At 41.7% G+C, this 12,228-nt stretch overlaps 1 protein-coding gene across 2 annotated transcripts in view; it reads left to right on the plus strand.

Annotated features, from left to right (window-relative positions):
* Positions 1-12,228, plus strand: part of MTG1 (mitochondrial ribosome associated GTPase 1) — a 197,817-nt gene that overhangs the window by 139,122 nt on the left and 46,467 nt on the right. For both annotated transcript variants that reach the window (XM_069240823.1, XM_069240822.1), the window contains exons 8-9: positions 5,501-5,562; positions 6,245-6,341. In XM_069240823.1, coding sequence (XP_069096924.1) covers positions 5,501-5,562; positions 6,245-6,341 — 159 coding nt within the window. The remainder of the gene's footprint in view (positions 1-5,500; positions 5,563-6,244; positions 6,342-12,228) is intronic.

The following is a 12,228-nucleotide window of genomic DNA, read 5'->3' on the forward strand; positions in this document are numbered from 1 at the left end:
AGTGTTACCTACGGTGAAACCACAGAGAAAGAGAGATGGAAACCCAAGTGACTACAAAACCAAGACGCTCAATTATTTTTCATTTAAACGAAGCATTACACTTCAAACCAGCTCTTAAAGGCTTCACTGTCTTCTGGTGGCAGAAAGTACATTAGCTAACATTCTGTGGACCATTTTCGAAGCTTGAATGGGTCAACATCCAGAATACTTGAGGTTATTGTTCTTTAACTGCACTCCAAGTCACAAGCTGTGAGCCAGTAGCACAAACTTGCTAGTTCAAGCCACATTTAACAAGAGTCCCGATAGTCAGCCAGTGGGTCTTGTAGCTCCTCAGACTTGGAAGCTCTTGAATCAACCTATTCTGGCAACTTTCAAGAAACACATGAAAACACACCTCTTCCGAGAAACCTTAGCGAAACTAGTTCTGAACCCATTGGGACTATTCCCTACAGACTAAAGTAAAATGGTCTACCTTTACAACAACTGGCAGCTGTTTCCAGCTATGTTGGAAAAAGCTCACTTCAAAGTGCAGACTTTTTAGTAATCAAGGCTACGAAATGACATTCCATCATAAGTGAGCAATTGTACTAGACAAATAAACCAACATACATTTCACGATACCGGATGACTCGTCTGAACGAGGCTCTGAGAGATACTGGTATGATGTTTTAGAAGTGTTAATACATGTGATGCTATACTAAGTGCAAAGGTCCATTCATTTCTTACTCCTGCAGGACTCCGAGTAGTAAACTTGGACACAGGTTGTAGCTGTGGACCCTACACCATATTATTGGATCTAACGTAGAGATCCTAAAAAAAGAAGGTCTGATTCACAGATTTTGGGCACTCCAGTACTGTTACCTCTAGCACCCCACATGTGTAGGCCCTCTGAGCCCTAATACTGTCATATTTTTGTTATATGTGGCTTAACAGCTAGAGCAGCCGACTTTGGATCCTGAGCATCCAGATTCGGACCTAGGCCTCAGAGCTTGCCACCACGTGGTGGGCAAATCATTTAATCTCACTGTGCACAAAGAATGTGAAATGTTATGGTTAAATTGTATTTGTGTTGAACACTATTGTGAAGATCACCTCTAATTCGATGCTAGGTTTGTGCTGTATAAATCCCAGTACATATAGATCTGTTTTGTTCTTAAAATGATGTTGTATTAGAATTATCACCCAAACCTTCATTTAGAAATAAGATGTGTAATTGTGAAATAAAGTTGTGGCACACAGCTAATGGTGCTCTTCAAGTTGACACAGTGTTCCGCCATGAATCTTTATGAACTTTACTCAGTGAAGGCACCACAGATGCAATCTTATAATATAAAAGGCTTAGTTTATTAATTTATTAAGAGTTTTTTTATGTAGCCCTTACAAGGCAGAAGAGGATAAGAAACCTTTACGGAGGTGGCTAGGCAAAAACCATCAAAGACTAGATATAGACGAGTATTGCTATGGATTTGAAAATGAGAGAACAGGTCAAATACATAATATAGAATAAATGTGAGACATCAGTCACAACAGTTCAACGCTAACATAGCAAAAGAAAATAATCAAGGGCCACACATTCAACAAGTGCATAGAAGGCCAAAACTAATTGCAGAGGTCAGTATAAATGGAAAGAAAGCAAGCAGAGCAGGACGTAATGAAAACAAGAAGTGCAAAAGCACAAGGTATCAACACAAGATAATAGAGCAATTGAAGCCCAGTATAACCATAGTTGTTTATTGAGGGCGGCAGGTATATATGTGAATCGGGGCTTATTGAAATACAGAAGAAAACTTATAAGTATTTGCCAGGATTGCTGAGGACAACTGGCAGTTTTGCTACAGAATAGACAAGTCAGACGCTAACCCAGCATCCCAAACTAGTGCAGTGCGAAAAACACTTTGCAGCAGGTGTCCCCCAAAAGGAGGGGGACATTCTTGGCCTATGGAGAAGACGGAGCGAAGCGTTGGTCTAGGAACAAATATTTATGCTCATTTGAATCTTGAAAGAGAATATAACGAGAATATCAGGTGGTGTGACATTCCAGATGTTGAGCATTTCTACTAAGAAAGATTGTTTGACAGTGTATTTTTGTTGAACACAAGAGTTTCAAGGAGAGAGAATATCAACGAGAGTTGGCAAGAGTCCCTGGGAATGTTCAGCTTACTTTGCAGACAGGAAAAATGGTCAGAGTTTAGCAGTTTATGCACAAAGTATGAAGTTTGTAAAGCAATTTGCCTTTAGTGGGATGCCACGAGATTGTGGAACGGGGTGATGTAATTGTATCTGCCCCACCCAGAGAACAAGTCCGCTTCTGCTCAAAAAGGCTTTGATTAGGACAGGGACAATTTCAGATACTGACCTGTACTACATCTCCATAATCAAGTTTGGAAAATACCAGTGTTTAGATCACATTCTTGAGGTCAGGCTCCTGACGTAAAGGTTTGATCCTCAGGATCACACTCAATTGATGATTGGCACAGCTAGCCATGCTGTCAATATGTTCCTGGAGATTAAACTGACAGTCAAGTGAATCGCAAAGGCTTATCGCTTTTATTTATCAGTGGGGAGCAGCCTAAGATAATGATGGAATCAAAACCAGTCATTTTTAGTAAAGCACATGATTGGGGCGAAATAACTAAGAGTTTGCAGTGACAAGCATCCATCTAAGATTGGTTCTTGTTAAGAGCATTGGTTGTAAGAGTCATGTCAGATGGGGAAGAGACATTCAGACATTCAGATATAGCTATATATCATTGGCATATTGATGATGTAAGATGGCTATCAATTTTTCATTATTTGTGACAGGTTGGAAAGATAGGATTTACACCGATTCAGAATATTACCTTCAAGTCCCAGACTATCTTTAACCTTGTGTACGAAGATGACATGATGGATGGTTTTGAAGACTGCTCAATAGGTCTAAAATAATTAGCAAGGGTGAATCTGTTGTCCAGAATGCACAGGGCATCATCAGTTCTTTTTGCATTATATTAATTTCAGTGCTGCAGCTTCCTGTAAAGTTAGACTGAAAGTAATTAAAAAGATTGTCGTCCTTTACATGGGCAAATGTACAGAATTTTATCGAGAAATGGTACGCTCCTAACTGGCTGGAAATTGTTCAAGTCAAACGTATTTATGGAGTTTTTTTTTTAGGAGAGGTGACATTTGACCCATTTTTACGCAGACTTGATAAATCCCTTGAAAATGAGAGAGCGAGAGGTTACCAAGGTTCAATCATTGTGGCATGAAGTTAGTATAGAAATTATTCTATAAAGGTCTTTATGTGAGATCTCTGAAAAGAGACCTAGGGCCATATGTACGAACACATTTTCCCATAGACATAGAATGAGTAAAACCCTTTGATACATCTGGCCCCAGGTGTTGTCAAAGGTTTTTTTATGTGGTCATCATCACACAATCTTTATTCGGTCATATATAACCATCAAAGCAATAAAAAAAGCACATGAATCCAAGAATTTAAAATTTAAAAAATGAATTAAAATCATGGGTGAACATTTACAATAAGATAAAACCTTTCATTTCATATCTTATAATATACATATTTACAAATTTCTAAATATTTAAATGACGGGTACATATATGCCATGCGGACACAAGGAACTTGCTAACTGCATAGATTATGAGAGTCGAGATATCGCTCTTCAAGGTCCTGAAGGCAATGCGACATTGACTTATGCCCATATTCCGTCAAACTTGAAAATCCACTTACGCTGGGGAAGGGCATACACTGGGCAAAAAAACATACAAAGAACGTCATTTCAGCCAGAGCATAGATCAGATGTTGATGATGATCTCCAGCTACTAGTTAAAGACAATAGGAGTAAGCATCCAAAATGAAAACGGGCATACAGGCACTTGCCCAATGAATCAGGAATAAGCTCTAAATAAGGTTCAAACTGAGGATATCACTTAAAATCAAGAAATTGATTAGTCAATCAACCATGTGATATACAAAGGAGGAGATTATTTCTTACATAGGACCAGTAGACGGATTTTAGGAATTGTTTCTGGGCCTTTCCTAAATTCTGTGGGTTCTCCCAATAGCTCTCAAGTCCCAAAATGCGAAACCATTTTGACACATGCCTAAGCCATGGGATAGAGGCTGCATTAGGTCATTTTAAGATGTCAAGAAGGGAGTCCCTGTAGATGGTAAGCTCTGGTGTAGTCCAGATCCTTACCCAGAAGAGTAGGGGTTTCAGAGCTATCAAATTAGAAATGCGGTTATACCCAAGGTCCAAGAAAACCGGAATCAAGGTTCTACTACGTGGGCATGCAAGTATTGGTCTAGCAAAGCATTTTTTGCCCACAGACAATGAGTATTACAAAATCTCCACACCTCAGCACCATAGGCAGCAGCACCCTGCGCTTTTGCCAAATCGATCTTAATAGCCGGGGAGACAGCTTTCGGGGCAGTGCTTTTGTAGAAGCGCAAGATAGCGCCTGACCTATGTTGAAGAAGTGACACACTTTTTGCTAATCTGATCCTCCCAATGTAAGTTGTTTGAGATCCTCACTCCCAAATAGTCTATTGAACTGACCTTCCTCAAGGGGGCCCCATCTAAAATGATTGTACACCTCCTTGATGGTCCTGAACTAAACCATTAGTTTGGTTTTGCTAGCATTTAGTTCCAGTCCATAATCTGCACAGAAAGTTTTAAACCTGTCGATAAGAGTCTGAAGACTAAAACAACCTATGTCCGCATTTGCAAAATTTAACAGTTAGCGGCTATTTATAGTGCTTTGAGAATTCTACTTGGTTACCCAGATGCACTCAGAAGAAGAAAAGCAAGCTTGGGGATTGTTTTCAATATACAATCTATCCACGCAATATTTGTAATTGTGAAAAAGAGACAAACGTCTCCAGCTGTTTAGCTAAACCATTGTCCAATGTTATAAGAAAGCTGTAGGTATTATTTCTGTACAGCATCAGTTAATAAAACATGTTTAACGCATGCTTGCGTTTTAAAATAATATTTGTGGCGCAGCAGTGTAAGACACTAAGGGCAATGTTGTGGGCAATGTGTAAAAAAAAAAAAAAAAAAAGGTCACGAAGCTGCACTTGCAGGTCTATGAACTTGCATTGATACAGATTTACGACTTTCAGAAATTCCTAAGTTTAGAAGTAGACCTAGAAATAAGACTCCTAGCAAACATTTGGAAATTCCATTTAGGCAAACGAAAATATACACATGTGCAATTTGCTCGTGCAAAAATGTGCAACCCAATTGCAAATCAGCTTTTTTCTTTTTTTTTCATCCAGAGGGAAATATATTTTCCATTGTGGTACGTTGTTCCCTATACTACACTTGCAGTCGTTTTACTCCTTTCTTTAATGTGAGTAGATTTCCAACCTTTTAAAAAAATATATAACCAAGCCAGGTTTAAAACTTTGACCTACTATATGCGCTCTGCAGAGTATATGGGGGATATATTATCTATGTTGGTGAATTAAACTAATACATTACTTTTCGGTCTTTTGCAGGAAAAGCTTCCAGGGTTGGTGCAACGCCAGGTATTACCAGAGCAGTGCTTTCCAGGATCCAGGTAGGTGACAGTGTTGCTCCTCTCTCCATGAAGCACCATAACGCTCTGCTCCCTTGCCGCTCTCATATGGTCCCTACATTTCCATCATCCCACATTCAGGTTGAGTACCCCTGCTGCCTATCATCTAAGCTTACTGCTTATGCTGATGCACATTTGGCCATGACTTTTGCTCTCGCAGTCCCCAAAATTGATGCTCCACTTTACATTGCACCCATCCATGCTCCGTATCCTTAGCATCTGTTCAGGCCCTGTCAACTGAACCCATCCATCTTCGATTTCTCTCACTGCACTTGTACAGATTTTGTCCTCGCTCTAGAACCATCCATCCCACTGAGGTTTTGCCCCCTAATGCAGGTGTCCAGGTTCTGTTAGCTCAAAGTGTTTTTCTGATAGCGGGCTCCTTCGCCAGAGCTGTGCTCTTCCTAGGTGTTATTCATTCTGTCAGAGTTATGTCCTATCTTGCTGTGAGTGTGTCACAGCTGTATATGTCATTGCTGTAAGTTTATAGGTTAGAACTGTGTTTTTTGTGGCTGTGGCTTTTGTCGGAGCTGTGTTGTATGCCTGTAAGCTAATGCTGCACTTTTCTTTGCTGTCACTCTTTAGCTCTTCATGTATGTGTGTCTCAGAGCGTGAAACAAATCCCCTTTATAAATGCTAACTCTTGTTGCCTTTCACTTCGCAGGTGTGTGATAAGCCCCCCATATACCTGTTGGATACCCCAGGGATCCTCACCCCCCAGGTGGAGACCATTGAGAATGGAATGAAGCTGGCTTTATGTGGTAAGTGTCCTCTTTAATGCTTCACATAGTGTCTTCCTTTCAATTGCTAAATAGGAGCGTGCTTTACCCTGTTAACTGGTTAAAAACAGTACTGGAGAGTTTGTGTCCGTCAAAGGGAAATTGCATCATTAGAAGGATCTCAAACAGGGGCACGGCTATCTACCAACCAAGATGGCCATGGAAATTCTCAGCTTGTGCTCCTCCACACGCTTGTCCTCCCTTAGGTCAAGTCCCTATCTGTTTTACTCTACCTGACTAGGGGCTGGGTGTTGGGGACTCAAGACACATTCCCCACACTGGGTGCTCCAGAAAGGCACAGAGCTCATCTGTGGCTCTCCTTACTGTGAGGGGAATTTGTTGGATGGCTAGGCATGGAAAGTAATCCCCTTCCTGTCTTTCTGCCAGCCAGGAAGGTGTAGACACTTTTACACACAGTTCGTGGTGGGTCCAACAGATGTTATAAGTCTGTCCCTTGTGCAGCTGGGTTTGCCTCATGACCAGTGAGGCACTTCATGCTGTGCTCGAATTTATAGGTTCGAATCCAGTATCTATGTTAGTCAGTCTTCTACCATTTTTGCTCCTGGCCTACTCAGCTATATCAAGAATGCGTGTAAGCAGACCCAGGATGTTTAGGACCTTGTCGTGGCACTGTTTTAGGTATTTTTTGTTTAAATATCTTTTCCAAACTTTATTTAAAAGTTATAAGTTCAGGATCCGAGGTATATAGGGGTATTGGGATTTTATCCTCGGAAGAGGGTCTAGGACATTCAGCCTAAAGTAAATTCTGAGTTTTCTTATCCATAGACCTCCAGACCCAAAGGTTTTGTGCCATGAAGGTCACTTCTTTCCAACATGCCGCTAGGAGAAACTTTTCTTTGCTCCTTATCAAAGTGGCCCTTTCTTTTTGTGCTGAAGGAACACTGCTTTCTACTGTAGCGCAAAGGCAACCCGCAAGCACTGTTGGCGTGGATTGTTGCCTTCTCTGTGTGCTTTCTCTTAACATGAGGTTGAGGTAGAAGGGTTGTCCCCATCTGAGAGGGAAAAATGATTCTTCTTTGAAGTGGAGGGTCCCTCTTCTTCTTTGCTAGTGCAGTGTCCACCGCCTCCCATACAGAGGACCTAAGTTCCTCTTCCAAATTTTTTTTAATGGACTCTCTTATAAAGTCAGTCACCACTTGGGGTTGTGGGTTAAGCCCTTCCATCCGTATACACTAATATATATTTTTTGTTTTCAAATTTAAAAGAACTGGGGCCTGGGCTGTAAATAACCTAAGACTTACAGTGTTAAAGGTAGAAAATGAGCTTTCAAAATGAGCCTTGAACTAAGAAATGTGCAGTTAAAGCAGATACAATAACATCAATATAATGAAAATGCCACCTAAGGTCAGCAGGGGGAGCTCCAAGAAAAAATGTGGTCCCTTTAAGCAAAAATGTAACAAGGCAACAATAAAAGCTTGCCAATCCTTTCAAATAGCAACAAATGTAGCAGCTGCTGGGTGACGCATATGACAATACGTCTTCTAAAAATGAGAGTAGGAAAGCACCTTTCGTGCCGGAAACAACAAAGGAGGTCACCTAGCAAAGCCACGGAAGACCCAACGGTGTCAAGGTTCCTCCCTTTCCTCTTTGTCTTTTTTTTAAGCATGAGATATCATTAAAACAGTATGGAGTATGAGCGTGAGTCAAACTGTATCGCGTCTCGCCTCCAAAAGGACATTGAATTACAGCTACTGGGGCTTGACAAACAAGCGCCTCCAAAACCGTTGTGAATTACGGCACTAAAACACTGAGGCATAAAACAATAAATGTCTAAGCTGCAAAGGACAGGGATAGACAAAAGAAGCTCAAAATAGATGAATATCTCTTTTTTTGGCATTAATACAAAGATATTGTAATTAGAGAAAAAATAAAAAAACGGTTAATAAGCCAAAAGAAAATATACTCACCTAGCCCAGCCATATATTGGAGGGGCATAAAGAAATATGTAAATACATATAAAAATATATAAAACAGCAAAAACAGAGCAAAGAATAACAAGGTTTATACATTAAATAAAAAAAGATACTTATCTGTTGGGGATCAGCAAATCAAAGAGGAAGACGACTGGTTGTGCTGGATGTTTATTCTTTACTGAACATTGTAATGTTTTATGATGTAACCATATTATTATAGACACAAGCTTTATTCGGTCATAAACACCATCAAAGCAAATCACCACAGTATTCCATATAATTACAAATTGGATTAAAAAATAAATAATAAAAACAGTTAAAAATCATCACCATTCAATACTGACAATAAAAATGAATAATTCTCTCAGTTCTTACCCTATAACATGCATATTTACAAATTACAGTATTTTTAGAAGGGGAGTGTGTATATACCATGCAGCCACAAGGAACTTGCTAACTGCATGAATCGGAGCAATGGAGGTATCGCTCTTTAAAATCCTGAGGGCGATAACAAGTTGACCAGAGCGGCCTGGCTCCGGCATGTAGGTACCCCCCATGGTATTCCCTTTGGGGTGAGTGTGACTACAAGGGAAACCCCCCCCCCCCCGGTTCTAGCCAGACCAGAGGCAATACGCCCCCAGCTCCGGGGCCTACCTCACCGTGAACTACCTGTTCAGGTAGGCCACACACTATTCACTTTGAGCACCCTACTTATTACATGTGCTCCGACCCTGACGAATGCCCCTGACCTACCAGCACTCAGTGAGGGCAGAAACATGTTGGTCTTGTCCATTCCTTTTTAGACTCCAAGAGACATCATTCTCTAACGAGCCTTCCCCCTTTAGTTTTAGTCTTACCAACATGCACCACCATTAAAACTAACAATAGCTACCGGTGACATGTTTGGTAATTTTATTATTCACCCCCTCTGGATCACTGTAACTATCCAGGCAATTTAATTTCAGCACTCCCTCTGGTTCTTTTAACCAGAGGTTGAGTCCGCCTGAGTAGTATCATCTTACTTGGGTGGGGCTAGGTGGTCATATGATGAAGCAAGACACTATTATGTGTGTGAGACCACCTAGTCCGTAAAGGAAAATCCCCCACTACTCCTGTAGGACAACACAGCACCCCCTCTAAAGCAACCTAATTTAACCAGGCACTGAAAAAAGACTAAACCAGTCCTACTCTGTTCCTACTACCCCACACCTTTAGTGATTATATGGCGATAACAAGTTGTCTGATACCCAAGTTCTGACAAACTGGAAATATCCACTTGCGTCGAGAAAGAGCATACGCTGGGCAGAAGAACATAAAGGGTTCGACCGATCCAGGGGCAGCATTGCAGCCTGGGCTTAGGTTAGATACTGGCAGTGTCCTCCATCTACCAGTGAACGACAGTAACGGTAAACACTCGTAACGGGCATACTGGCTCATTCCTAGGGAGTCGGGAATAAGATCTAAATAAGATTCGCACTGGGGGTACCACTTAAAATCAAGAAATTGGTTGGTCAGTCGTCCATGGGATGTTCCAAGAAGATAGTTGTTCTTAACTTAGGACCAATAGACAGTTTTCAGAGATTGTTTCTGGGCCTTCCCTAGATCCTCTGGGTTCTCCCAGTAATTCCCAAGTCCCAGGGTACGAAACCAGCTAGACACATGCCTAAGCCATGGGATAGAGGCTGCATTTGGTCTTTTTAGAAGATCAAGAAGTGAGTCCCTATAAATAGTGAGCTCTGGGGTGGTCCAGATCCTTACCCAAAAAAGTAGCGGTCTTAGGGCTATCGTGTCGGAGATACGATTAAAACCAAGGTCCAGAAAAATGAGAATCAGAGGAGTACTGCCTGGACACGCAAGTAGTGCTCTGGCAAAGCTATTTTCACCCACAGACAGTTTGGTGGTTTTACAAAATCCCCACACCTCAGTGCCATAGGTAGTAGCATTTTGTGCTCTTGCCAAATAGATCTGAATAGCCGGGGAAACGGCTTTCATGGCAGTACTTTTATATAAGTGCAAAACTTGATCTGTTTTGGAGAAGAGACACACTTTTGTTGATCTGATCTTCCCATTGTAATTTATTTGAAATCCTCACACCCAGATAGTCTATCGAGCTGACTTTATTCAAGGAAGCCCCAGCTAAAGTGATAGTTCACCTCATGGCTGGTCCTGGGCTAAACACCATTAATTTGGCTTTGCTAACCTTTAGTTCCAACCCATGATCTGCACAGAATGTTGTGAACTTAATAACAAGGGTCTGAGACGAGGAGGGAGTCATCCGTAAAGAGTAGTATAGGAATGTTTGGTGCATTTAGGGAGGGGGCATCGCTTTGGCAAAGAGACTGTTGTTGGCAGGTCCCAGATAAAGAAAGACAGGATTCAGTTTGGCAAGTAATATGAGCATTTATGAATAACGGCCGGAAGGACAGCACAGCTCTAAGTCTGAAACTGCCCTCAAAATCATTAACTCAAGCAGCCCTTTTTATATACTTTTGCTACCTTGAATGCATCTTATCACTTGTCATGCATTTTGATCTAAGCGCTCACGTGGTACATTGTGTCACTGCTTTCGTCAGCATGAAGCCGCATTTCTCATGAGAAAGCGTCTAATTACACATTTGCAGAAAAGCGAAGGTTACATATCTAACACGTGCACATTTATTGAAAAACAGCAATACCTTTATCTCACGTTCTAAAGGCTGTCTGTAGCTCCTCCTTTCCTAACTCCAGGCTTGGAGCTCTCCCCGACTGTCTGACCTCCTCCACACAGCTGCTGACCTTCTAGCATCAAAGCTTTTACATTCCTGTCCAGAAACTCCCTTTCCTCATTAACGTGGATTTGAAATGCGTGCCTTTCCTGTAACTATATTATTGCAAGCTTCTAGGCCTTTCTACGTGTAGCTGCTTTGTGGATAACTATGCCTTTGTCTCTCTTCTCTGTCTCCTGTACTGACCTTTTACTTGAATGCCATGAGCACTCAGGGCCTGTATTCCTCTCTGAGCATATATGATTCTGCACGTTTTCCTCCCAACTCTTGCTTTAACAAAAATGGGCCCTCTCTTTCTATATTTTCAGTAACATTCCCCCCTTTAGTTGAACTTTCAACTACTATTCCACCCTCTCTACTACATTCATTCATTTGGATATATACGTGATCCTCATCCTCCTTTACGTCCCTGGCTACCCTAATAGTGAACATCCCACCTATCTTCTGGCTAACCTTCTTACAGCATCCTACCACTAACTGAAAGGTGCAGAACATTAATAACATCACCACAAGTATCGGGAATAACCCCTTAATCAGTCCTGATAACCAGGATGGTATCCATGCAAACCACCCTGAAAACCATTCATTGGGGGCACCCCCCTCGTCTGCCATCTTCTTCCGCAAGTTATGTAGAGTCTGCATGGTCTCTGTGATTGTTCCATTGTCTGCATCGTTGGCATGTAAAACAGGCAGTTCTGATCTTGGCACAGACCCCACCCTCCATGGCCGTCATCAAGTCTAGCACATACCTATGTTGCATAAGGATCACTCTCACAGCCCGCATCTCTTCCTTGACTGCATTGAATCCATCTTCAGTTGCATTAATTGTCTTCATCAGTTCCCATCGTGTTATCTGCAGCCAGCGGGCCGTGGCCTTTGCTTGAACAAAGGGGAAGATGCTTCCAAAGAACATTTGGGCATCATTAAACAACCTGTGCTCTTGTGGAATGTCTTCCCAGGTTGTAGTACCCATATACTCTGCATACCTCTTTTTCCGATGACGCAATAAAGTCGTTGGGCGGCTCATGGGGTGATCATATAACTTTGAGATGTCCACCCCCAGAATCACCAGGGAGGGGGTGTGCACAGTTACTAAGGAACAGAGACCTTTCCATCCGGAAGGAAGTCGCAAATACAGCCATTCTCCGCATTGCCAATAATAGTCCACAG

Source organism: Pleurodeles waltl, chromosome 6 (assembly GCF_031143425.1).
Source record: "Pleurodeles waltl isolate 20211129_DDA chromosome 6, aPleWal1.hap1.20221129, whole genome shotgun sequence".
In the NCBI taxonomy this organism is placed as follows: domain Eukaryota; kingdom Metazoa; phylum Chordata; class Amphibia; order Caudata; family Salamandridae; genus Pleurodeles; species Pleurodeles waltl.